This window comes from Cervus canadensis, chromosome 3 (assembly GCF_019320065.1).
Source record: "Cervus canadensis isolate Bull #8, Minnesota chromosome 3, ASM1932006v1, whole genome shotgun sequence".
Lineage (NCBI taxonomy): Eukaryota > Metazoa > Chordata > Mammalia > Artiodactyla > Cervidae > Cervus > Cervus canadensis.
The window spans coordinates 27,396,088-27,424,050 of NC_057388.1; the positions used below are offsets into that span (position 1 = coordinate 27,396,088).

At 36.0% G+C, this 27,963-nt stretch overlaps 1 protein-coding gene across 1 annotated transcript in view; it reads left to right on the forward strand.

The window, feature by feature from the left end:
* ABCB5 (ATP binding cassette subfamily B member 5) overlaps positions 1-27,963 on the forward strand; it is a 115,178-nt gene that overhangs the window by 60,541 nt on the left and 26,674 nt on the right. The window contains exons 15-19 of the mRNA XM_043462300.1: positions 1,875-2,015; positions 10,196-10,339; positions 11,292-11,396; positions 11,580-11,657; positions 19,249-19,332. Of these exons, the coding sequence (XP_043318235.1) occupies positions 1,875-2,015; positions 10,196-10,339; positions 11,292-11,396; positions 11,580-11,657; positions 19,249-19,332 (552 nt within the window). The remainder of the gene's footprint in view (positions 1-1,874; positions 2,016-10,195; positions 10,340-11,291; positions 11,397-11,579; positions 11,658-19,248; positions 19,333-27,963) is intronic.

Sequence of the window (27,963 nt, forward strand, 5' to 3'; positions counted from 1 at the left end):
AAACAAAAATGGAGTCTTTATGGTATAACTGTGTAAAAATTTTATTCAAAACCTTATTCAGAATGGATTAGTACTCTCTGATTATCTAAAATAATGTTCATTCTGCTATAATAATATAATTTTAAATATTAATACTCAATGAACAACTCTAATATTCTGGGAACTGTATATAGTAAGCATAACATACATGATATCTGCATAAACAGTAACACAGTTCTGAAACTCTGGATGGATTTATTTGCTACCATTGCCTGTAGTGTCCAAATCAATCAGTTTATGATAATTCATGATTTTCATAAGTATTACAAAGTTAATGCTGCTAAAGCAGCACAGCAAAATGGTTACAGTCATGAGCTCTGTAGACACATCAAGTGGAAATCCTTACTCTGCCACATAATAGATTTAGGACAATGAGTAAGTTGTTTAAATTCTCTGTTCCTCAGTTTTCTAATATCTAAAATGAGGAAAATAATTAAATGAGTTCATTCATGTAAAGTACTTAGAACTATTATTGGTGTAATAAATTTTATTATATTACTGTTCTTTGTTATCCAATCAAATTTTTAAGGAAAGTTCAAACCGTGGTTATTATTGTAACCATGTACCAATTAATGCTGTTAGTATTTATCTAGAATGCACATAATTATTTACATATATAGCGAGTCTGTGAGTTTCCTTTAGTGAGTTTCCACACGAAAATGAAATAAAAACAGGTAGAATACATACATACCCAAACTCTTTGCCATTGTTATTTTGTCTAGCAACCTTCTCAGCAAATAGAATTGTTCTTGCTCTGTAAGCACCTCTTTAGAAAATTTTATTATGAGAAGTCAAAATTTTATTTTAAGCTTGCCACAAAGTAAATAGCTCCTGAAAAAAAATGCCAAATAAAAATTTTATTTCTTAGTAGGGAAATTTATTGAAAAAAGAAAGTGATAGCATAAAGGAATGTCTGATTCAAGATATTAAGATAGCATAAGGCTGGTTAAAGTTTATGTACCTTGAAATGACTGATTAATAGTTGTTAATCTGGTTAAAGAATCACAGTGTCCCTAGGAAACCCTATGTGTACACACTCTCCTTTGCATCTGAAGTTACCTAAGTCTTACCATCTGTACTCCCCACCCTGGTTGGGCCTTCATCATCCTAACCAAGCTTTTCATTTCTGTCTTCACCGCTCCTTCCATGTCTTCATAAGGAAGTCACTAAAACTGGCCTTACTTCCTGGAGTAGCAAAAAAACCCAAAACCTAGACTTAAAGGAATCTGGTTTAGAACTTTATCCTAGTCTGATTTAAACAATTTCTTTAAGGTTAATTTGATGTCTTTGGAATTTCTCATTCTTTTGGAGCTGGCCCCACCAAATTTGCTTTTTAGTTTCTTTGGAATGGGCAGCAGTGGCCAGCCTGCAAAGTGTTATTGTCTCCTGAGATCTATCTCATACCTAGGGCCAGCTTCACATTTGAGTGCCTAACTTTATGTTATAAATCTGTAAGCTCCAGAAAAGGCTGGGAAGAAGGAATCAGAGAGAGAGAAAGATAAACTATATTTGAGTCATTGCCCTCACAAAGCTCATTTTACTAAGATCTGTTCTTGCTAGTAGAATAATTGTTTTTAATTAAGGCATTATTTTCTATGGTTAATTATACAGGTCTTTGGGGGGAAAGACACAATAAGCTATTGTCACTCACTAACATTTTAGTATGAGTTAGACTTACTGGTTCTGTATTGAATCTAAAAACTTCGGCAAGAATTGCTCAGAAATACACCACTTTCAGTAACAAAGGCAGTACAATTTTAGAGGGATGTTTAATAGAGTTGCATTGAATTTTTAAGGCATTATTCTGGTGGTAACATGGGTCTTCTTCATTTAAGGATATTAAAAAAGCTGATGAACAGATAGAATCGGTGGCTTATTCTGCTGAAAAAGATACCAGCTCAATTCCTCTGTGCTCTGTGAATAGCATGAGGTCAGATTTTGCTGACAAGTTTGAGGAATCCACCCAATATAAAGAGGTAATGGGTCAACTATCAACAAGTTACCAACATGTTCTCCAGTGAATTTTGGTACAATCCTTATAATATATTTAGAACGTATTTATTATAAAATGTTATTATAGCACTTAGGTTACCAAACCTAAGTCTTTGCCGAACTTCACACTAACATCACTGTGACTGTAAGAAAGAAGCCTTCAAATAAGACTGCACTGATGTCAGAGGTCATTATTGGGGCAGGAAATCTTGTGAGAATCCTTTCCTATATGGCAAACCATGGGTTAAAACAGTGGCTCGGGTGGTGTGGTACCAACAGCGATGCTCAAGATCAATCTAAGTCAGATTAAGACCCAAATCCACTCCACTCACTGGATGCAGATAAGCACTAGCACATACAGGATCCAGTCTCTCAACCCCAGGGTACAACCCTAATAGCTTTGTTCAGCTGGGCAAGGAGTTCTTGTTTCCATGCTTGCTTCCCTACACCTACCCCCAGGCTCTTCTGAGTCCAGATCAGTCTCCTTTAAGCCTCCTTATGTCTCATACCTCTCTGTACTACCTCTTCAGTCTTCATTCTTACCTCAAGTCTAATGTTTCTTTCCCATTCAGCCTCCCTTTTCTTAAAATCCCCAGCACCTTCTTTGGAGCTCAACTTCCACTCTAACTCTTTTCCTCAGCATTCTTGCATAAAACATAATTCCATCTCACCTCAGCCTGTGGTTCTTCGAGCCTCCTCATTCCCTAAGTCCAGCTCTCTCCTCAACCCCAGGCAACCTCACTCAGCCCTTTGGCTGCTTCTCAATTGTAAACTCATACACCATGAAATCTCCCACCTCAGCCCCTGAATATTAGCTTCGGTTTTCCTAAACTCCAGCTCCCATATCATCCACTCTTATCTTTGGCTCACTATTTCTCACAAACTGGAGTTCCCTTCTTCTCCTTGGGTTGACAAATACTTGAGGTGGAATACCCCTTAGCCATTCCCACCATCTTCCTGCCCACTGTTCTCAGTCTCATCTATTATCTGTCTGAAGCCCTGGGATGACCTGCCTCAAACCTCCCCCTCTGCCTTTCTCTGACACTGCCAGTCTGTTGCTTTTAATTCTAGATGCAGTTTTTTCCCTTTTTAGGTATGTGATCCTACATAGCATTCACATTTATATGTTTGCTTATCTATTAATTTTCTTTAAAAATGCATTTATGTAAACATCAAAAGAACAATATTATGTAAATAATAGCATAGGTAATTTGCTCTATGGCAAAAGGCCTGAGTAGAAGAAGACAGTACAAGAGTTTATATTGTATAAGAGTTTGTGAAACGCTGTGCAAGAGTGTAAAAGACACTATGTTAAAATATCTGTTAATAGCTAATTACTCTCACTGTAATGGTTAAAAACAGAATGAAAGTCCACCTTGAAGTCTAAAAATCCACTAGGTGTATAAAAAGGAATTTTAAAATCTGATAAAGGTGAAAATCATAAAATTAAAAAACAACTCAGACTTATAGAGAAAATGATAGGGTAAATTTACACTCCGATACAACTGCTCTGCTCCATACACATAGTAATGATAGATAAAACATAAAAAGGGAAAAACAATAAGACATAGCCAAGCTCCAAAACAAGATAAATATCTCTATCGACTAGAAACGGAGCAGGAGTACCAAGTGGTTAGCTAGGCTTCCTTCACGCACCTACTCTTTGTTCTTGTTTTTTTATTGGAGTTTAGTTGCTTTAGAGTGTTATGTTAGCTTCTGCTGTACCACAGAGTGAATCAGTTATGCACATACACACAGCCACTCTGTTTTGGGTTTCCTTCCCATTTGGATCACCACAGAGCACTGAGTAGAGTTCCCTGTACTCTAAGGTAGGTTCTCGTTAATTGTCTATCTTATAAGTAGTAGTAAAAGGAGGCTACAGACTTGGGTGCCAGTGCCTGGTGCTATAGTGGGCAGGAAACTGAGATTCTGGAAGGAAGGCTACAGCCCTACCAAGTGAAGCAAGCCAAACCTCAGCTCCACGGCCATATTTGTAAATAATTTTTTTCAGACTATAGTAACGCAATGAGAAGTGAACAGAGACTATAAAAGTAAATAATGAAATGGAAAATGTGAAGTAGGATTTTAGAACAGAATTAATAGGAGGTTGGGTTGAGTCAGAAGACAGAAACCACACAATTTGAAGAGAGACAGTTTAGTGTAACGAATCATTAGGGAATTAAAGTAATGGGAATTGGCTAGCTAAAATTAACAGAACACTCAAGAATGCAGACGCAGCAGAGAAAAGGTGCCAACCACTATCCTTGGGGTGAAACAGAGACCCAAGGAAGAGCCCTCTTTATTCCCTGCAACTAAATGACTCAGTGGCTAACAAAGAAGATGCCAAGGTACCTTGCTGGTAAAGTTTACTTGAAATCTGTCCTTTAGGATGCCAGGGGAGGGTCTGAGTTTCAGAATAAAAAGATTCAACATTGTTTGGAAGTCATTTCTTCCCAAATGGGGTCCATAGTTCAAAGCAATCCCAGTCAACATCTTAGCAGATTTTTTGTAGAATTTGGCAAACAGATTCTAAATGTAAATTCAAAAGGATAAAATGAGAAAAACAGCTTTCGTAAAGAAGAACAAAGCTGTAGGGTTTATAATTACTAATTCCAATTTTTAGTATAAAGCTATAGTAGTCAAACTAATGTGCTCAGTTCAGTTCACCAATTTTTAGTATAAAGCTATAGTAATCAAAATAATGTGCTATTGGAACAAAAATAGAGAAATAGATCAATAGAACAGAAAAGAGAGAATCAAGAATTAGACCCACACACATATAGTCAGCTCTTCAGACAAAAGTGCAAAGGCAATTCAATACAGAATAGATAGTCTTTTTGAATTTTATTGATTGATTGATTTTGGTTGCACTGTCTTCGTTGCTGGGCGGAGACTTTTCTCCAGTTACCACAAGTGGGAGCTGCTCTCTCGCTGCTGAGCATGGGCTTCCCCTGCGGTGGCCTCTCCTGTGGCTGAGCACAGGCTCTCCGGGGTGCAGGCTTCAATAGCTGTAGCACCCTGGCTCAGTAGTTGAGACTCTTGGGCTCTAGAGTACAGGCTAGTTATGGAGCACGGGCCCAGCTGCTCCGTGGCATGTGGGATCTTCCCTAACCAGGGATCAAACCTGTGTCTCCTGCATTGGCAGGCAGATTCTTCACCACTGATCCGCCAGGGAAGCCTCAAAAATATATAGTCTTTTTAAGAAAAGATGCTGAAAGAAATACCTGTCTATCCAAAAGAATCATCTTCAATCCATACTTCAAAGCACAGATGAAAATTAACTATAAATGGAATTTGGACATTACCAAAAAGCTAAAAATAGAAAATTTTCATAAGAAGATAGAGTAGAAAATCTTTATGACTTTGAGTTAAGCAAAGATTTCTTAGCTACAACACCAAAATCACAATTTGTAAAAGAGAAAGATAGATAAGTTAGACTTCAAAATGAAGAAAATTTCTATTTGTAAAACTTTTTTTTTTTTTTTTGGCTGCATCACAAGGCTTGCAGCATCTTAGTTCCCTGACCAGGGACCAAACCCAGGCCCTGGCAGTGAAAGCACAGTGTCCTGGCCACTGGACTGCCAGGAAATTTCCAGTAAAGCTTTGTAAGAAGTGAAAAGATAGACTATAAACTGTAAGAAAATATTTGTAAGTCACATATGTGATAAAAGACTTGTATCCAAAATATACAGAGAACTCCCAAAGCACAGTAATAAGAATACCAAAAACCTAACAGGAAAATGGGCAAAATATTTTAATAGACATTTTGCCAAAGAAGATATGCATATGGGAAATGAGCATATGAAAATATGCCTAACATCATTAGGCATTTTTGTTTAATCGCTCAGTCGTATCTGACTCTTTGTAACCCCATAGGCTGCAGTATGCCAGGCTTCCCTGTCCTTCATTAGGCATTAGAGAAGAACAAATTAATTATAATTGAGATGTCATGATACACCTTTTAGAAGAGTTAAATCTAAAAAGATTGTACCAAGTATTGGTGGTGATGTGGAGCATCTGGAACCCTACATTTTGCTAGTGAGAATAAAAAGTAGTAATCCCAATTTGGAAAAATAGTTCAGCAGTTTCGTTAAAAGTTAAACATGCACCTACTATGATCCAGCCATTCTTTTTCTAGGTTTTGTTGTTGTTGTTGTTAGTTGCTAAGTCGTGTCCAATTCTTTTTTGACCCCATGGACTGTAGTCCTCCAGGCTCCTCTGTTCATGGGATTTCCCAGACAAGAATACGGAAGTGGTTTGCCATTTCCTTCTCCAGAGGATCTTCCCAATCCAGGGATCAAACCTGCATCTCCTGCATTGGTAGGAGAGTTCTTCACCACTTAACCACCAGGGAAGCCCTTCTAGGTGTTCACTTAAGAGAAATGAAATCATATCTCCACACAAAGTCTTGTATGTGAATGTTCACAGCAGCTTTATTTGTGATAGCCCATAACTTGGAATAACCCAAATTTATGTCAAGAGGTAAATTGTGGTCTATCCAAACAATGAAACACTTCTCAGCAATGAAAATGAATGAGATATTAATTCATTGAATAGCATGAATAAATCTCAAAGCAGTTATTTTGAACAAAAAGAAGCCACATGAAAAGAGTACATACTATGTGATTTAATTTATATATATTAAAAAAAAAAAACTAGAAATTGCAAAGCAGTCTATAGTGACAAAAATATATCAGTGGTTGTAGGGGAAGAGCATGGGCAACTAAGAAGTGTGGAAGAAAGGGATTAGAAAAGCAGGAGGAAACGTACCAGGGTAAGGAGTATGTTCATTATGTTGACTGTGGTGATAGTTTCATGGGTGTGTACTGAAGTCTAATCTTATGAAAAGGTACACTTTATATATGTGTAGCTTATATGAAAATTATAACTCAATAAAGCTTTAAAATATATCCGATTAAATTTTAAAATTTTAAGAGATTTTTTTTAACTTTTAAAAATCCTTTCATATCTCTTTATGAAATGACTCTAATTTCTTATATTTTTATATCAAGTTCTCTTAAAACACACTATTAATATAACCTGTAACACAGTTAGGTAGTCCAGACTCTCATGATTTTACTAAAACTTTTCATTTTGTTTTTATTTCAATTTATTCTTTTCCCTCTTTATAGCATTATTTAACTAATACCCTTTTTTCAATCTTTTTCATATTTTTAGAGGTAAAAGGTATTTACAGACGCTGATAGACCTCCTACATTAGCTGGCTCTGTAATGTACTGATATTGTGTCCTGGGACATGCTTGTAGTTTCATTACAATATGAGATAATTTTGTAAAGAGTTTGACAAAAAAGAAAATCCATGTTTAGGACTTCACAAAGAGTTGGAATGGAACTTTTAAAATTTCTCTATATTCTGTTGGATAGTGACCTAACTGAAAAGTGAAGCTCTTTATGATGATAATCCTCAGAAAACTTCAGAAAAGAAGATAATAGATAATCAAATTATTAAGTGAAAGTGTTAGTTGCTCAGTCGTGTCTGACTTTTTGCAACCTCATGGACTGTAGCCCACCAGGTCCTCTGTCCATTGGGATTCTCCAGGCAAGAATACTGGAGTGGGTTGCCATTTCCTTCTCCAGGGGATCTTTGCGACCCAGAGATCAAACCCAGATCTCCCACATTGCAGGCAGATTCTTTACCATCTGAGCCACTAGGGAATCCCCCAATATAAATTTGGTTTAGCCATCCTGAAAATAGATTTTAAAGGCTTTAGAATTTTAAAAGTTCTTTTGTTCGAACAATAGAGTTTGTATTATAATTTCCAGGCTAAGATTAAAACAAGAATTCTATACTATTTTATATCTTACCTGAAATCTTTCTCTGATTATCAGGTTCATAAATTTCATTACTTCAACAGTGAATGCCATGAGGAAGTTTCAACATATAAAATGCCTAGTAGTTTGCTACCTACATTCCTATTCAAAAGAATTACTCACCACAGAATTTATTCACAAGATTTTTGAAATTTCTTAAATAAATCCCCTAGGTATTCCAGACAAGAGAAAGGAGAGATAATTATTATGTTATTTATCCTCTGATCATCATGACTACTACCTCCCCCATGGTACCCTCCATGGATCAGGAAGGACTGGCAGATACCAGTGTTACTTGCAATATTCATTCTCTGTTTAAGATCCAAGATTTTTCATAACACTATCCTTCCTTTCACAATAACATCAATAATAACTAACATTTATTTAGTATTTATTGTTGTTATTCAGTCGTTAAGTCATGTCCGACTCTTTGACCCCATAGACTTCAGTGCACTAGGCTCCGTGTCCTCTCCCAAAGTGTTCTCAGATTCATGACCATTGAGCCCGTGATGCTATCTAACCATCTCATCCTCTGCTGCCCTTTTCTGCTTTTGCCTTCAATCTTTCCCAGCATCAGGGTCTTTTGTAACTAGTCAGTTCTTCGCATCAGGTGGCCAAAGTATTGGAGTTTTGGCTTCAGCAGCAGTCCTTCCAATGAATATTCAGGATTGATTTCCTTTAGAATTGACTGGTTGGATCTCCTTGCAGTCCAAGGGACTCTCAAGAGTCTTCTCCAACACCACAATTCAAAAGCATCAATTCTGCAGCACTTAGCCTTCTTTATGGCCCAACTGTCACATCCATACGTGACAACTGGAAAAACCATAGCTTTGACTATACGGACCTTTGTCAGCAAAGTGATATCTCTGCTTTTTAATATGCTGTCTAGGTTTGTCATAGTTTTTCTTCTGAGGAGCAAGTGTGTTTTAATTTCATGGCTGCAGTCCCCATCCTCAGTGATTTTAGAGCCCAACAAAGTAAAATCTGTCACTGCTTCCATTTTTTCCCCATCTATTTGCCGTGAAGTGATGGAACTCGATGCCATGATCTTAGTTTTTTGAATGTTGAATTTAAGCCAGCTTTTTCACTCTCCTCTTTCACCCTCATCAAGAGACTCTCTAGTTCCTCTTCATTTTCTGCCATTAGAGTGGTATCATCTGCATATCCGAGATTGTTGATATTGGGTATTTATTGTGTGCAAATACTGAGTTAAGCTTAATTCTGAAAACAACCCTCTACTCAGCATAAAAATGAATGAAATAATGCCATTTGCAGCAACACAGATGGACCCAGAGATTATCATACTGAGTGAAGTAAATCAGAGAAAAACAAATATCATATGATACCATTTATATGTGGAACCTAAAAAAAAAAAAAGATACAAGTGAACTTATTTCCAAAACAGAAACAGACTCACAGACTTAGAAAATAAATTTATGGTTACCAAAGGGGAAATGTATGGGGGAGGGATAAATTAGGCGTCTGGCATTGACATATACTCACTATTATACATAATAATAATCAACAAGGCACTACTGTATAGCACAGGAAACTCTACTCACTATTCTGTGGTAACTTACCCAAGAAAAGACTCTGAAAAAGAATGGATATACATATAACTGAATCACTTTGGTGTATGTCTGAAACTAACACAACATTGTGAATCAACTATCCTTCAATATAAAATAAAAACTAAAACAAAAAACAAACAAAAAAAAACCAGTCCTGTAAGATAGGAACTGTTATCTTCCTTGAAAAGAAAAGGAAAGTGAACCATGGTGATTGTAACATACTCAGATATTGCAGCAATTAACTTATAATTGGGAACCCCAAAACAAGCTTTTAACCAAGGCATTAGAAAAATGGTTCCATAAATAGTCATGAAACTAGAAAACTTTCAAGCTTAAAATGCTAGAAAAACTTTTACCTTCTGTCTATGCTGAGTTCCTATCTAGACTTTGTCCTATGCTAGGGCATGTTATTCAATCCAGTTTAACAGGTATAAAGGAAAATATGCCTGTCATTGCTTCTAAAGTCCTAGCTATCAGCACATGGGTGTTAATTTATACTTTTTTAATGATAGTGACTGAGTGAAATGCCAAAAGGTGATAAGTTGCACAGTCACTTTTGTATAAAATTTATTTTTTGTTTTGATATTGTTATCAGTAATATAGGCAGTAAATTTTTTCTAAAAGAAATTCTGCTTTCTTCTCTATTATCTATTATATTTGATATTTTATATTATAGATCTATTCAAGATGGGCTAACTTCTTTAGATTCCATTATTGTCTCAAACTGGGGTTATAACCAAGGTATTTCATTTTATCTATAGACAAATCTTCCTGAAGTTTCTCTATTAAAAATTTTTAAATTATATAAGTCTGAATGGCCTTCTGTGGTTCTGGGGACACTGGCTTCTGTTCTAAATGGAACTGTTCATCCAGTATTTTCCATCATCTTTGCAAAAATTGTAACTGTAAGTAAAACTAATTTGCTAATATTTTTAACCATTTTAAACAAAGTGTGACCTGAGAGAACAGACCTGGGGTACTTTAACTCAACATGGGGAAAATTGAGACGTGCAGTGGGTTACCCCTAGTGTGGGATCCATGATAGAACGGTTAGCTAATGTTCTCAGGGGATAAGCCAGCCTCTATTGTGAAGTGTTGGGCTGTACCTAGGTAGCTGGGCAATCAGTAAAGAAATTGCTTTGTTTTCTAATTCTAACTCCAGTGCTGTATCAGCATTCCAAAACACTGAAGTAGTAGAAGAGACAAATACGGCTACTCTTTCTTTCAACTGGTCTGAACAATGACCATTTTTTATTACCAGTCAAAAAGAGGAAATAAGGAGTTTGGGACTGTGCTGAGGACCCAGGAGAGCTGATGAACTCAAGGGTCTTATTAGAGCCATGTTAAGTCTTCAGTTTTAACAAGAGCAACAGTTTAAGACTGGATGCTGTGTCAACATAGATATCAATGTGTGTGTAGTTACTCATTTTAGGGATAATTTCTAGAGACTTGTTACGGTCTCATAATTGCAGGTGGTACTCTGAATAGAGGAATATTAAGAAACCTGAGTTATTAGAAATAATATTTCAATTAGAAAACTAATTTCAATAGTTTCTTTGAAAATATATAGTGATATTAATAGCAGATAGAGGACTCATTTGTCTGACCCCTTATTGATATATCTTAAGTGAGAGGATTTATGATGAGTTATTTTTTATTAAAGTAGTGAATTATTTTTTATTTTGCGTAATGAATGTAGAGGATAGAATAAGGTGCATTTTTTTCCCCAGAAATATGTGGAAATTATTACTTTGAAATTCATTTTTCAAAGTAATCCTGATAATAGATATTTTAGTTCTTTTCTTTCTTTTATATTCTCCTCCAATCACCTGATTTAAAAAATCTACTCCTTTTCAGATGTTTGAAAATGATGATAAAACCACATTAAAACATGATGCAGAAATTTATTCCATGATATTTGTAATTTTGGGTGTTATTTGCTTTGTCAGTTATTTTATTCAGGTAAGCGTTTAATGAATTAACTGTGTACATGATTACTGTTTTGTGTCATCCTATTTGAGTTAAACATAGTAACTAGATATAACTAAATAAAATACAAATAAGTAAATATCGTAACTAAATATTCTGAAGAAATGGAAAAGATAGTTAAGAATAAATGTAAATTTTTGTTTATTTCTTTTCCAGGGATTATTTTATGGCAGAGCAGGGGAAATCTTAACCATGAGATTAAGACACTTGGCATTTAAAGCCATGTTATATCAGGTTGGTATTTAGTTGCTTTTACCCTATTTTATTTAAAATGTGTTTTTAACTATTCTAGGTTTTAGTTTTTTCTTCATAAACATTTTTCTTGACATAACCTTTCCTTTGATCATTTAAAAGCATCCTTTTTGTGTCCCAAGCAGCATCTGACATCAGAATTCTTGTGGTGTACTTTCCTAACAGAAGCAAGTCAAAAATTGTTGTGTTCAAAAATGCAACTTACAGAAAACAAGATTTATAATTCACTCCTTGTTCCTTGCATTTATCTTGGCAAATCTCTTTCACTGTATAGTGTTTTAGAATCAGAATGGAAGGCTAACTTAAAAGTGAAAAGGAGTGTTAAGAACTACAGTATCGAGGAACGTGTTTAAAAAGGAGGAGTTAATTTCTATAGTGCTCATTCACTGCTGACTTCTTAAAGCAGTCATTCTTTCTGCCCTCATCAGAAGAGTCCTGCATTCAGATATTGTCTGTCTAGCTTGCCACACACAATCATTCATACCTATGAAATAACTAAAAATAAGTGAATCAAATAATCATCTTGAAAAGTGAGTCGCGAGGGCAAATGGCAGGAATGTCTCAGACTGGCACCTCTAAAACTCTTTCAGGAGGCTGAGGTGTATTGGGTAACCCTGAAAGCCAGTAATCATTTGAAGTCCTTTGCCACACTTTCTGTCACCAGAGCTCACCATGCAGGAGCAAATAGCTTCCTGCCAGGGTCATTTCTTTTCAAAAGTAGAGTTACTATCCCTCCAGCTGAGTCATCAAAACCAGTTTTTACATCTTGTGACTTTTAGCAGTAGTGCTCAAAGGACTGCTGAGTAACAAAACTCCTCCACCTTTATGTGCTGTTAGAGGATTACAGATTAAAAAAAAAAAAGAGTGAGTTTCCCATAGCAACCTGATGCTTGGAAGCAGTTGGTACCTAACATCCTCTCTCAAAATGTCCTGTTGACAATTGGAAGCACTCAATCCAGAAAAACAAAAATATACTTGATAGATCATAAAATGATTTAAAGACTGCACATCTTGTCTAATTCTCATTAAGCTTGTACTTTTTTTTTCTATGAACAGTTTATGTTTTTACCTTAGATCTTTGATGAAATTAGGTGTGATTTTAATTGGCTAATACTATATTTCACATTTGTTGAAAATTTCTGCTCATTTTTGTTTTTCTTCGTGTATTTATGTTTTTCCACATTAAAGGACATTTATTTTCAATTTCCAGGAACTTTTGAAAATGTTCTCTGAATTTCTGAATATCTTAAATAGAAGAATATAAATTTTAACTTTTCCAATTATTACTTTGAACTTCTTTCTAGAGGTTTACAGGATGCTTTTGGTGGAGTATCCTAAAGGCCACAAGCCAGTTTAACCAGTGGATGTTGTTAATCCAACATCCTGATGACTAATATTGGACATTAATCCTCTGCCTAGCATTAGCTATGTGACCACGAGGAGAGTAACATTCTTGGATTAAGTAGTGTCTGCCCCTCTCCCCCACAAAAAGTAGTGTCTGCCCATGAGAATACACCTACCTGTAAACTATAAGCTCTCCTTCTTCAGAACATACAAAGACACAAATAGAAACTGTGCTATTCAGCAGATATTATCCAATTCTCCCATAAATTCAACTGAACCCCTTTCAGCTTACCATTTGTTTTCCCTCTTCATTCTTCAGCACTCTTTTTGCTTATTTGCTTTTTTAAAATTGGAAAAAAAGAGTAATGTAATTGGCCTTTTCTTCATAAATGTCTTAGAAATTTCACTTTTGTCTGTTAGTAAGGGAAGTTCCTAATGTACAGTTTTTCCCTAACTCCTATTACTTGTTTTTTTCCCCTAAGATAAGATTTTTTTTTTTTTTTTGTCTTAGAAAGCATGCTGAAACTTGCAGTGCTTTTTATAACCATTTTGAAACCTCAGTTGAAGTTGAGGTATTTATGGAATCAGGTGTGGTCTTTTTGTAGGTATAAAATCTCTATTTTATTTCATCACTTGAGATCCTTCCAGTTGAAAAGAATGTTCAAATTGTTGCTGACTTCAGTGATTATAAATAACTCATTGCTTATTATGTTTAAGGGCTTCTCTTTTTATTTATTTATTTATTTTTCCATCTATTTTTATTAGTTGGAGGCTAATTACCTTACAATATTGTAGTGACACCCATTCTACAGCGTGAAGTAAGCCAGAAAGATAAAGACCAATACAGTATACTAACGCATATGTATGGAATTTAGAAAGACGGTAACGATAACCCTATATGCAAAACAGAAAAAGGGCTTCTCTTATGGCTCAGCTGGTAAAGAATCTGCCTGCAATGTTGGAGATATGGATCTGATCCGTGGGTTGGGAAGCTCCCCTGGAGAAGGGAAAGTCTACCCACTCCAGTATCCTTTCCTGGAGAATCCCACGGACAGAGAAGTCTGATGGGTTGCAGTCCATGGGGGTCACAAAGAGTTAGACATGACCAAGTGAGCACACAATGATAAACATTAGCCTATAGATCTATTTGGCTTTTTAAAAGATGTGAAGCTTATTTTTGCCTATTTCTCTCTAAACTGAATTGGGTAGGGCTTTGGCACGGAGAGGGGAGGGGGGAGGCGGGAGGGGGCTCTAAATCATTAGATGATGGCATTAGTGGAGATCACTAAGGAATTTCCAAAAAGATTTGAGGTAACAAATCCTGAAGCAGGAAAAACATATCATGAAACTCAACTGTAATTCTTCAGTTAGATGGGAGGCAGAAAAAGGTTTTGATTAAAAATTCTGGCATTTGGTTGCCTAGGTTTAAATCCTGGCCTCAGTTCTTTCCAGCTGTTTGACCTTGAGCAAGTTACTTAATCTCTCACTACCTCCTTCTTCTCATTTATAAAGTATTAATAATCGTAGTATCTGTCTTATACTTGTGATGATTAAATGAGCAAAAACATACCAAGCACTTACAATGCCACTACTGTAGTTTTTTACTTCTAATAGAATTATTGGCAGGAAAATGGGTTTTCTAGTATCGGAAAACTTAATGAAAGTAAAAGTTGCTCAGTCGTGTCCAACTCTTTGTGACCCCATGGAGTGTACAGGCCATTGAATTCTCCAGGCCAGAATACTGGATTGGATAGCCATTCCCTTCTCCAGGGGATCTTAGCCTAACTTATAATCATTTTACCATTAGGAAGATAAGAAGCAAGCTAATTTTTACTCAATACCATCTGTGTTCCAGAAACTCTGCTAAGTGTTTTAGCACATAGTACCTATGCTGAAAAGCAAACCCTAGAGTGAATAATTGCTGACTTGTTGAAAAGCAAGTTTGGATATCTTGCTGATTGAACATCATCAGATAAGGACTAAGACTAGTCATATATGTATCCTTTGCCTTATGTATTAGAGCAATTACTATACTATAGAATCAGGAGTGTAGTATTAAAAAATAAATTCTTTTTTATACTTCATATTGCATCTAAAACATCTTTGGGTATTCCATGTCATGCTGAAATATAGAAATAATTGCACAGTGTAAACTATACACATACACACACACACACACACACACACATACATATATATAAACATATAATTGCATTTGTGCATGCTCAGTCAGTCAGTCATGTCCAAAACTCTTCATGACCCCATGCACTGTAGCCCACCAGACTCCTCTGTCCATGGGATTTCCCAAGCAAGAGTAGTTGGCAAACCACTGCAGTATACTTGCCATGAGAACCTCATGAACTGTATAAAAGGCCTTTTAAAGAGATATGGCACCTAAAGATGAGTCCCCCAGATCTGAAGATGTCCAATATGCTACTGGGGAAGAGTGGGGGAGAATTACCAATAGCTCAGAGTGAATGAAACAGCTGGGCCAAAGTGGATACGATGTTCAGTGGTTGATGTGTCTGGTGATGCAAGTAAAATCTGATGCAGCAAAGAACAGTATTGTATAGGAAAACTGGATACGTTCAAGCAGGAGATGGTAAGAACGTTGACATCCTAAGAATCAGCAAACTAAAATGGACAAGAATGGGCAAATTTAATTCAGATGACCATTATATCTACTACTGTGGGCAACAATACTATAGAAGAAACAGAGTAACCCTTATAATCAACAAGAGTCTGAAATACAGCACTTGGGTGCAACCTTAAAAAGGACAAAATGATCTTGGTTCGTGTCCAAGGCAAACCATTCACCATCACAGTAATTCGAGTTTATGCCCCTACCACCGGTGGAAGAGATGGAAAGAATACATGGATGAACTGTATTAAAAAAGATCTTAATGAACCAGATTACTATGATGGTGTGGTTAGTCACCCAGAGTCAGACATTCTGGGGTGTGTAGTCAAGTGGGCCTTAAGAAGCATTGCTGTTAATAAAGCTAGTGAATGTGATGAAATTCCAGCAGAACTATTTAAATCCCTAAAGGAGGATGCCATTAAGGTTTTGCATTCATTATGTTAACAAATCTGGAAGACCCAGCAGTGGCCACAGGACTGGAAAAGGTCAATCTCATCCCAATTCCCAAGAAGGGTAGTACCAAAGAATGTGCTAACCATCAGACAGTTGAACTCATCTCCCATGCTAGTAAGGTCATGCTTAAAATCTTGCATGCTAGGCTTTGGCATTATGCAAACCAAGAACTACCAGATGTCCAAACTGGGTTTAGAAAAGGAAGAGGAACTAGAGATCAAATTGCCAACATCCGCTGGATTATAGAGAAAGCAAGGGAATTTCAGAAAGACTTTTATCTCTGTTATATCGACTATGCTAAAGCCTCTGACTGTGTGGATCATGAAAAATTTGGAAAGCTCTTAAAGAGATGGGAATACCAGACTGTCTTACCTGTTTCCTGAGAAACTGTATTCGGGTCAACAAGCAGCAGTTAGAACCCTGTATGGAACAACTGATTGGTTCAAGATGGGGAAAGGAGTACAACAGAGCTGTCTGCTGTCACCCTGTTCGCTTAACCTATATGCTGAGCACATCATGAGAAATGTCAGGCTGGATGAGTTACAAGCTGGAATCAAGATAGGTGGGAGAAACATCAACAACCTCAAATATGCAAATGATACCACTCCAATGGCAGAGAGCAGAGAGGAAATAAAGAGCCTCTGATTGAAGCTGAAGGAGGAAAGTGAAAGAGCCAGCTTAAGACTAAATATTTTTTTAAAAAACCAATAAGATCCAGCCCCATTACTGCATGGCAAATAGAAGGGGAAAAGGTGGAAGTAGTGACAGACTTCCTCTTATTTGGCTCCAAAATCACTGCGGACAGTGACTGCAGCCATGAAATCAGAAGACGATTGCTTCTTGGCAGGAAAGCGATAACAAACCTAGAAAGGCTGTTGAAAAGCAGAGACATTATTCTACCAACAAAGGTACTATAGTCAAGGCTATAGTATTCCCAGTGGTCATGTACGGTTATGAAAGTTGGACCATAAAGAAGGCAGAACACCAAAGAATTGATGCCTTAGAACTGTGGTGCTGGAGAAGATTCCTGAAAGTCCCTTGGACAGCAAGGAGATCAAACCAGTCAATCTTAAAAATCAACCCTGAATATTCACTGGAAGGACTGATGCTGAACTTGAAGCTCCAGTATTTTCATCATCTGATTCAAACAGACAACTCATTGGAAAAGTCCCTGATGCTGGGAAAGATCGAGGCAAAAGGAGAAGAGGGCGTCAGAGAATGAGATCACCGATACAATGAAGATGAACTTGGGCAAATTCCAGGAGACGGTGGGGGACAGGGAGGCCTGGTATGCTGCTGTCCATGGGGTCACAAAGAGTCCAACATGACTGGGTGACTGAACAACAACAACAGAATCAGGAATGTAATATTAAATAATAAATTATTTTTTATACTTTTACTTTATATTGTATCTAAAACTTCTTTGGGTATTCCATGTCATGTTGAAATATAGAAATAATTACACAGTGTAAACTATATATATGTATAAATGTATATATGTATATATATTCTATGAGTGCATGCTCAGTCACTCAGTCCTGTCCAAAACTCTTTGCAACGTCATGGTCTGTAGCCCACCAGACTCCTCTGTCCATGGGATTTCCCAGGCAAGAATTCTGGAGTTGAGTCGCCATTTCCTTCTTCAGGGGATCTTCCAAACCCAGGGATCAAGCCCGCTAGTATACAATAAAAACCAAGTAATGTCTTCTAGATCAGGAGCGCTGTAGTTAAAACTACTGCTCATGTGTGTTCACAATAAGATAGGCTCTTGACTTGGGTTCTGTTCTCAACAACACTACTGTATAGTGCAGATTGTGATCTCTGTAACATGCCCTTTGAGCACCTAGAACCCTAAATTGTTTGGGACACCTTCCCAGTCCAGGGGTTTACAGAGGAGTGATGTCATGCTAGGACTGCAGTCCCCCTGACCCCTCCCATATTCGTCCACAGGGGCTTTCTTCTTACACAGCAGCATGATTAATGCACCACCTTCTATCTGTCTTCTTTTTGTCTTCTTACACAGCAGCATGATTAATGCACCACCTTCTATCTGTCTTCTTTTTGTCTCCTTAGTTGGCAGAAACGTGTTACCTGGGCATCAGGGCCCTGGCTGGGTTGTAGTAATTCAACAATTCTTGCTCTTCACTCACTAAAAATCAATCATTTTTAGAGCCAGTCTCCACATAGTTTTAAGCCATAAGAGGTTTAAGTAGTTTGAGTGCATGGGAGGAAACATTCAATGGCTAAGGAAAGAAAATCAGCATTCCTCAAGTTGAGAAGTGCTGAGTGCTATCTGTATTTGATGTTGAAAATGAAATTGGTTATAACATTATGCTTTTATTGTGTGTATTTTTGACCTATCAAATTGCACGCTTTTTTTGGCTGCAGGGGTTTTGCAGCAGGCTTTCTGCCTTTTTAGCTTCTCAAAATGCCCAGTACTTATAAGATCTAGGTGGGAATGTGAAGTGTCAGGGAAAATCTTGCGTATCTAGGTCCTGAAGAGAAGGAAACAGATTTTTTATTTTTTATTTTTATTTTTTTACCATTTCTAAGTTTAGACAGAAAGTTTGGGAATATTTCTAAAGTGTGTTATTTTTAGTAAAATCTGCTCTCCACAAAAATTACTTGTGGAGTAAAATTATCAATTAACTCGGCGGTTCAAAATGATCATTTTAAACACTGATTATTATATAGTGTTGTAGCATGGTAAAGAGTCCAAGCTGTTGGGCTTAAGTTCTTCGGTTAGTATCTACATATAGATTTTTATGAAGTAAGAAACAAAATTTATTTGCTCCATAAATTTTAAGTGCCTGTGAGTAAAGAGGCAGGCAAATAAATGCCTTCAAAGTTAATATAGCGCTTCCCTGGCGGCTCAGACAGTAAAGAACCCACCTGGAATGCGGGAGACCTGGGTTCGATCCCTGGGTCGGGAAAATCCCCTGGAGACGGGCATGACAACTCACTCCAGTATTCTTCCCTGGAGAATGCCCTTGGATAGAGGAGGCTGGCGGGCTGCAGTCCATGGGGCTGCAGAGTCGGACACGGCTGGGCGAATAGGCACACAGCACAGGTTAATGTAGCACAATCACAAATCAAAGCATTTTTTGATAACCATTTTAACTCTTTTTTCTCTAGGATATTTCCTGGTTTGATGATAAAGAAAACAGCACAGGAGCCTTGACAACAATATTAGCCATAGATATAGCACAAATCCAAGGAGTATGTATATTGCTTTTATTTTTAAATGGTGTATGTTTGTGTTAAACATGAATGCGTGTACACATATGTGTCTTTGCATATATGTGAGCTATGCTGAGATGACCCACATCATTAAGGAGACCAGGTAAGTCTCAGGGCTAACAGAGAGCTCTCAATGAAAGATATAAGGAAGCCTTTCAGTTCTGGACATTTTTAACTAAAAATAAAGGGCATTTAGGACATATAATAGGATAACCAGAGGACTACAGAAAATACCAAGAATGAGCTAGACAAAAAAGCTCAAAATTAGATAGTAATATAAGATAAAGTAACAAAATTAAAACACACAAATAACTTGGAAGTTTTAAAAGAAGAAAATTTAATTTTTACTTTCCCCCAGAAAATAAAATCTCATTTAACATAATATGTAACAAGTTAAATTCATGCGTATCTGGAAATAGTTCTGTGCTATTGTTATACAGATCAAGTTAAAGAGTTATGTGTAATCATGACTGGTCACAATAGGTATAAATAAAATTCACACTTATGCACAATATTCAAAATTAACAACAGAATGACCAGCATAATGTATGTCCAAGTGATGCTTAAATAAGTATGGGGAGTAGGATAGTATGGAAGAGATAAAGAGTAATTTATTAGTTTTCATCCAGTTATTGTAATAAAATTAATCTTCTATTACAAGTGGGATTTCAATTACGATTGAGAAAATAAATGCAAAACAAAATTTTTCCACTTTGAATTTAAGTGAGAGAAAGTTTTTGATCTCTTTGTTAAAATAAGAATTCTACCAGAGTTATAAACTTTCCTTTTTCCTTATGCATGTGGAGAAAAGGAAAGTCAATGATGCACCTCTGAATGACAGAAAAATCTTAACAGGTTATGGTTGTTGTTATTGTTTAGAAATACTGAAATGTTGATTACAGCATTGCTATCAGAGCAACAAATTGTCAACTAAAACAACTCTTCAAAATTGTATTTTCTTTTGGAAGCTATTTCCACAAGACATGGCCACTATTCTAATTTTTGTAACTTTTGCAAAACCTCGTTGTTCAATATATACATGCAAGGAGATAGATTTCTAATACTAGAGAATAGAGCAAGTTGGTGACAATTATAAACATTCACATGCTTCTGTATTGGTTTAGAAAACTAATTTTATGATGTAGAAAGACCTAAAGAGGAAAGGGGGAATCATCTTCATCACTTCCTGAAACTCTTTTTTATAAATTTTTAAAACAAGGCTCTAAATTTCATTGGATAGCATTTAAATTTTAAAGTAAGGCTGAGAAGTTGGGTTTTACTGATATAAATGGGAAAAAAATGATGGATAGAATTTCACTTAGTCATTAAATAATGAGGATAGTAATCCTCCATAGCATAATAGAATTAGATGAATGACAACATCTGTATTTAGAAATTCAAGGGTTCACTAAATTTGGCAGAAATATCAGTCCCTATAATTCCATTTGGATCTCCATTCTACAAACCTTGTTTTTCTTTCTTTTTTTTTTTTTCGCTTTGCTGTGTGAATGCTTTTCTCTTACTACCTATCATCATTCAGATCTTTCAAGAATTCAGTGAAATAGGTATTCTTACTACCAGCTATACTTGATAAGTAAGACATTTCTTTAAGTAAGTATTTACTTGAATGAAAAGAACAAATTAGTACTAAAGACCAACATTGCTTTCCTAAAATCTCTTAGCTGTGTCAAATGATAATGTTGTCTCTCATCAAGAGAAATTAATGAGAATATTTGTCAGTGTGGTTCCTTATAAGCATTTGACTAATACCATTTGATCATTTGAAAATTCCTGTTGCAGTTAGTAAATGTTGTTCTCATGATAACTTCTGGGCAAGTCAAATCATTTTCATTGAATAAGAAGTAGCTAAAGACTAGATGTATGGAATACTGATGACCCATCTAAAGTTGCACAAGTTGAAAAGCAAAGCAACCAAAGAAGGATATCAAGAATGAGACTGTGTCTACTGGCATATAATTCACATAAACCCTTACATTGCCATATATAGGTAGAATCATATCTAACTTGAATGTATTCTCTTTCTATTAAAGGAGGAATTCTTTCCAAATCCCATTTGACCACTATTTCTTTACTCACAAAGACACACCACACAAGAGAGGAATCAAAAAACAATAATTCAGGGCAATATGTCCCATCATATCAACTTAAGGAAGAAATATTTCCATTTCAGTTTCTTCATCATGCAATTTCAGTCACATGTTACTTTTATCAAATGTATTAGGGTGAATGTTCATGAACTAGCCTCTTAATAACAATAAATATTATTATGAAACCCTTACTGATGACCAAAAGTCTAAGCTCCTGGTCATTTTTAGATGTTCTGATATTCTGAGAGTCATGAGAAAAACATGTTAGTGAACTAAGGTTATAGGACAAAATGATTCCTGAAGCAGTTGATTGAATACAACCAATTTAACTAGTATTATTTCAGCCCAAGGTAATGGCTTACTGCCAGCTGTCAACATACTATCTTCTGTGTAAAATGTAGTTTTATTAAAGGTATAGAGCCATTTTAAATTCTTTGGGATACTGAATTTCACAGAATTACAAGGTACTATTTCTGTATATTTTAGCAACTCCTCTTCATCAACCATAAGTCTTGCCTCACTTTTGTCCATAAGAAAGTGTCATTGATGCCACAATGTACACTTGATATACCAGTGACAGACATAATGTTAGTTCCAAGAATTCTCCTCATCAGAACTATAGTTACATTGCCCCCCAAGAAATAAAAATTTCATTTATTAATTCCAAGAGCCCAATGAATTGATTAGGTAGAGCTTGGCTATCATTGCCTAGGCAATGGTGATCTCACTTCTTGATTTAATTCTTTGACATGGAAAGCATATAAAACAGCTTAACATTACTTACAACTCAAACAATGTGAGTAGTCACTGAAATCACTTTACCACAGTATAATGTTGGTGTATAACTGCTGTTTGCCTTACAATTTTAGGTTGAATTCATTGAGACATTATCAAGTCTACAGCAAAACCTAATATCCAAAACCACAGTGGACAAGGTGGTTCTTTTTATAAAGAAAAATTTCAATCTCAGCCCTGAACCCAATACTCCATAGTAAAACTTTACTGCTGCCAAACCCACAAATTACTGGGAAGACAAATCAAGAAGTTCAACTTCCGCTTTTGACCAAAAAAATAAGAGAAAGCTATAGGGACAAATGGACTTCATTGAGCATACTGGTCCAATAATGTGTAATAAATTCATTTATTTTCCACAAAATATTAATGAATACAATGAATAACAACAGGCCTTAAACACCTTCATTTTCACAAACTTTATAAATTTATCCAACTAAACCTTTTTTTTTTCCTCTACAAATATTTTTGCCACAATTAGTTGTACTACATCTTAGCAGGTTACACTTCAGGTTGTACTCATCTAGGTTTTTGTCTCAACTTCTTTGAAAATATTCTCAACTGTAGTTGTTGCATACAGATTATCCACAGCAGCTAATTTTTCAGTCACTTCAGTCACTTCACTTTGACACTGACTCCTCAAAAAAACCAACAATTAAGCAGTATCAGTATTTAGTTCAACCCATCAAGAGCCAGGGAAACTACTCAAAATGACCTTCAAAATGATTTTCAATTGATCATTGAGATTTCTGCTGTTCTCAACTTTTTGGGCAATAGTTCTCATCAAAACACTAATCATCTGATATAAATTTATCCTTTCTGAACACATTTCTTCCACTGCTTCAATCAAACATGATTTAATTAACTATCTGTGATTTTCTTGACTTAGCTAATAAATGAGCTACTCAGAAACTTATTTAGATTCAGCCTCATTTTCACTTTTTAGTTTTATGAATAAATTGTTAAGATGTGTTATTCCATTTTAATTTTCTAATTTTTATAAATGTTACTTTCCTGTGAATTAGGAATTTTATGATGAGTGCTGTCTGCTAATGTTGACATGTTCTGTTTATTTTTAGAACTATACAGTATCATATAAACACAACACTGTGGCATCTAATTAGAACGCAAAGTGATCCACAGCCTATTGTGCCTTAAAAGCAGACATCCCAAAGTCCACTTTTCTCTTCCTTCCTTGTCTTTAGATGATGGACATCAATGGTAATTTTAAAAACTTGAATAAAATACCACAGTACAGCAACACATGTGGCACTAAACATGCTGCCAAATTATGGTGTCCTCATACTGAGCAGCAGTACCAAGTGAGCAGCGGGGCACGTAAGGTTTCTCTAGCAATGCCTCAACTTCCATCACTGCAGTGCCCAGAGAGCGGCAGACAGTAGGCAAACAGAGAGACGTGGCTGTGTTTCAGTAAAACTTTGTTTATGGACACTGACATGTTTCATTTGTAGAGGTTTGATGTGGGTCTTTTTCATTTACCCTCCTTATCTCTTAACTTTTTGAGTGTATGCTATACAATTATAATAACTTTTAAGGCCACTATCTGCTACATCTAACATTTCTGTCATTTCTGAGTCAGTTTCAATTTATTGATTTTTATGCTTATTAAGGGTCTTTTTTTGCTGCTTTATGGCATACCTGATAATTTCTGACTAGATGCCACATGTTTTGAATATAAATTTTGAGGTGCTGAATATTTTTGTGTTTCTATAAATATTCTTATTCTGGGATGCAGTTAAATTACCTAGAAACAGTTTGATGTTTGGGAGGGGGTGGGTCTTGATTTTAAGATTTATTAAGCAAGACTGGAGTCAACTACTGAGGCAAGACATTGAACATGTGCTACCCAATGCCAGGTGAATAATGAGGTTTTCCAGTCAGGCTGGTATGACGAATCACTATTTCTAGTCTTCACACATGCATCGTTCAATTGAATACTCAAGGGGGAGCCTTTCTGGATATTTAGATTTCTTTCTGTATACCTTTAGTGTTCTGTATTGCAAACACTAGCTTCCTCGGACTCTCCAGACTCTCAGCTTTGTCTATTCCACTTAGTCAGTCTGGTGGGCTCTGTCTTAGAGGGCTTAGAGTTCACCCTGTCTGTTCTACAGCCTTAAAGCCCTTTCAAGGCATAAGCTGGGGCAATCATAGGGCTCACCTTGTTTGTTTCCCATTTCCCTTGGTTGCCTTAGGTCTAGTATCTTGAAATTTATTGTTTCATATATTTTGTCTATTTTTTATTTGTTTCAGCTGAAAGGACAAATTCATTCCTTCTGTTCATGTTAGCCAGAAGCAGAAATCCTGCCATATGGAATTTTATTTCTACAATTACATACTGAATTTACTTCCATTTATTTTCTTATGGTACCAATTTTCTGGAATTTTCATATCAAAGTTGTATTCCCCACATTTAGCACAGTACCTTGGACATAGTGAAGTCTCTCAGTCGTGTCTGACTCTTTGTGACTCCGTGGACTATAGCCCTCCAGGCTTCTCCATCCATGGGGTTTTCCAAACAAGAAGACTGAAGTAGGTTGTCATTTCCTTCTCCAGGGGATCTTCCCCACCCAGGGATCGAACCCAGGTCTCCTGCATTGAAGGCAGACGCTTTACCCTCTGAGTCACCAGGGAAGTCCCTTGGACATAGTAGATACTCCATAATTGTTATCTGCAGAACTATTTAATTATGACTTTCTGCTCTTAATTTTCAAGGAAAAATTCTATTTTTCTGCACATTGATAAAGAATCTAAAGAAGTTTAATTAAATTTCTTCTGATTTCCAGTTCTAAATTCTTTTCAGAACTACACTATTACTGTAGGCTTTAAAGGCAATTTTTTATTTTCCTTTAGTTCTTGTAGAATTTTTCAAGACTGAATTTTTAAAAAGAATTCTTCCTGGAATAAGAAAGATATGTTGATATCCTTCTTATCCTGCTACCATCACCAAAAGGCAGGGACTGTGGCCTGTCCATGGCTGCATTGACTGAATATTTCAATAAGTTTCTGGTAGCTTAAACTAAAGTGCCACGTAGAAAGGTATATGATCTTATTTTCAAGAAGCAGATTAGTACAAAAGTGGATAACTCAAGCTTGTTGAATAAGCAAGGATATGCAAGTACAAGTCAGTTTATAGAAAGTTCTTATGTCCTAAACAAAAACGTTCAAACACAAGACTGTTCCATCAAAAATTTGACAGGTTTACACTTGAATGTTTTTAGACATGAGGTTGGTATGCATAGTGTATAGCCTAATTTTTAATGACTCTCAAATGTTCATCTACTGTGGCATCTACAGTTCATCTACTGTACTTCTCTCTCTCTTTCCAGCACAGTGCATAATTTTATACACAAAAGCTACAATCCTCAGCATACTTTCTGTCTTTCCTCTTCTGGTTTTCTACCTCTTTGCTTCCTTTTGATCTACTGTCAAGAATTGTAATTTTTAAAGAAACTAGGATAAAAACAGAGGAAGGTAGTGAAGAAAGGAACTATATTATGGCCACCTAATAGGAAATATCCAAACAGAAAAGAATAACTGTCCACTGGATATATTTCATACTTCTGTTAATATAGATATAGTGCTAAGAACTGTGGTCTGAAAAAGGAAAAGTCATTGACTTCAAACTAAGAAACTACAAAGTGGAAATTAATGAATGTATAAAGGCCTACAAAACATAGCTATCAAGTAACTGATGGCAAGTAATTTCTTAGTAATATCTAGATAAATTTTATACTAAAAGAATATCTTATTCTTAACAAAACCTGACTGTAATTTTTTAAAATACTTCTATTTTATAGAAAAATATATAGAGTTTAGGTGGCCATAGGGGCATTCCATAGTTAATTTGATGTGGGGTGGGACCTTCAACATTACAAGTGCTTAAGTTCCACAGCCTCTTCATCCAACTATATGATCTATATAACTCTGAAACTCATGGTGTGGGTAGGAGGAAAGAAGCAAGTTGACAGTATATTAGTTTGCTAGGTTGCTGTAACCAAGTACCACAGTCTGAGTGGCTTAAACAACAGGAATTTATTTCCTCATGGCTTTAGAAGTTAAAAGCCCAAGATCAAAATGTTGGCATGGTTGGTTTCATTCTGCATCCTCTCACCTTGACTTATATATCGTTTTCTTCTTCTTGTGTCCTCACATGGTCTTTCCTCTGTGCAAACATGTCCACATTGAAATTTCCTTTTTTTAAAAAAATAAGGAAACCAATCATATTGGAGTAGGGTTCACCCTCAAAAACCTCATTTTTAACTTAATCACCTCTTTAAGGACCTTATCTCCAAATGCAGTCACATTCTGAGGAACTGGGAGTCAGGATCTCAACATATGAATTTGGGTTGGAGGTGTAGGACAATTCAGTCATAATATACACATCATATATCTCTGCATCATCCAGAATCCTCAAGAGACAGAGTGTGAGTAAGTATTAAATACCAAATGATCTTATTTCAACCTCATTGATTAGAGTCAGTCTGTAATAAACACCTTAAGGCATATTTAAAATACATTACCTGTCTGTCTGTCTGAATTTGCAGTCTTAGTGGCTTGTTTGGTGTTTGCTATTGTTATTTGTTTTTACTTTGGGGGAGTTTTCTTTCATAGTTCAGTGGAAAATGGGAAAATAGTGAATCATTATGAAATTCAGTCTTGAAACTAAAATCACAAAAAAATTTTTAGGAGTAAGTCAGAGCCCTGTCTGATAGCTCAGTTGGTAAAGAATTTGCCTGCAGTATAGGAGACCCCAGTTCGATTCCTGGGTCAGGAAGATCCCCTGGAGAAAGGAATGGCTACCCACTCCAGTATTCTGGCCTGGAGAATTCCATGGACTGTGTAGTCCATGGGGTCACAAAGAGTTGGACACAGCTGGGCAACTTTTTACTTCACAGAGCCCTGTGGGGAAAGAAGATTTTTCATTAATGTTATTTTAATCATGATACTAATTTGGGGGGGGATACGTCAGTGAATAGTAATATCATTTTTTACAGAAGCAATTTGACAATATCTATGAAGAATGAAAGGGTATATACCCTTTAACATATAATTCCAGGCTAGGAATTTAATATCAGGAAATAAAAGATGAGCACAAAGATTTTGCACAAAGATGCTCATTATGTCTTTGTTTTTAGTAGTGAAAAATTGGAAGCAATCTACTAAGAATTTTTTGAAGACTATTTAATGACCTATGGAAAAGCTTGCAGTGTAATATAAAGGGATAAAAAAGCAGGATACAATGCTGAATACATACAATAATCCTAATCTGAATGTGTATGTATTTGTGTCTGGAAGGATGTCATTTAAAACATTATTTAGACCTTTTCCAATGACCATGTTTTCATGATCAGAGCAAAACATATGTTCTAAAAAGTGAATTGATATCCTAGTTGATTGTAGCTATGTTTCTAGGTAAATAGGGGTTTCCTTTTTTCATCCTAGCATAAAGGAGCTTAAAATTTCAAGACATGTAGTTCTCATCAAACAGTGATAAAGATGTTTCTACCTATTTTGAGTTTTTTCCCCAAATTTCTTTTATGTTATTTTATACCATAATGTTTCCAACTCCTTTTCTATCTTGATGTTGCCTCTGTAGAATTTTGCTGAGTGAAATTGTTATAAAGTGCAGAAAAGGGAAGATATTATATGCAAAGGATATACTTCAGTGAATATCCTCATTCAGTTCAGC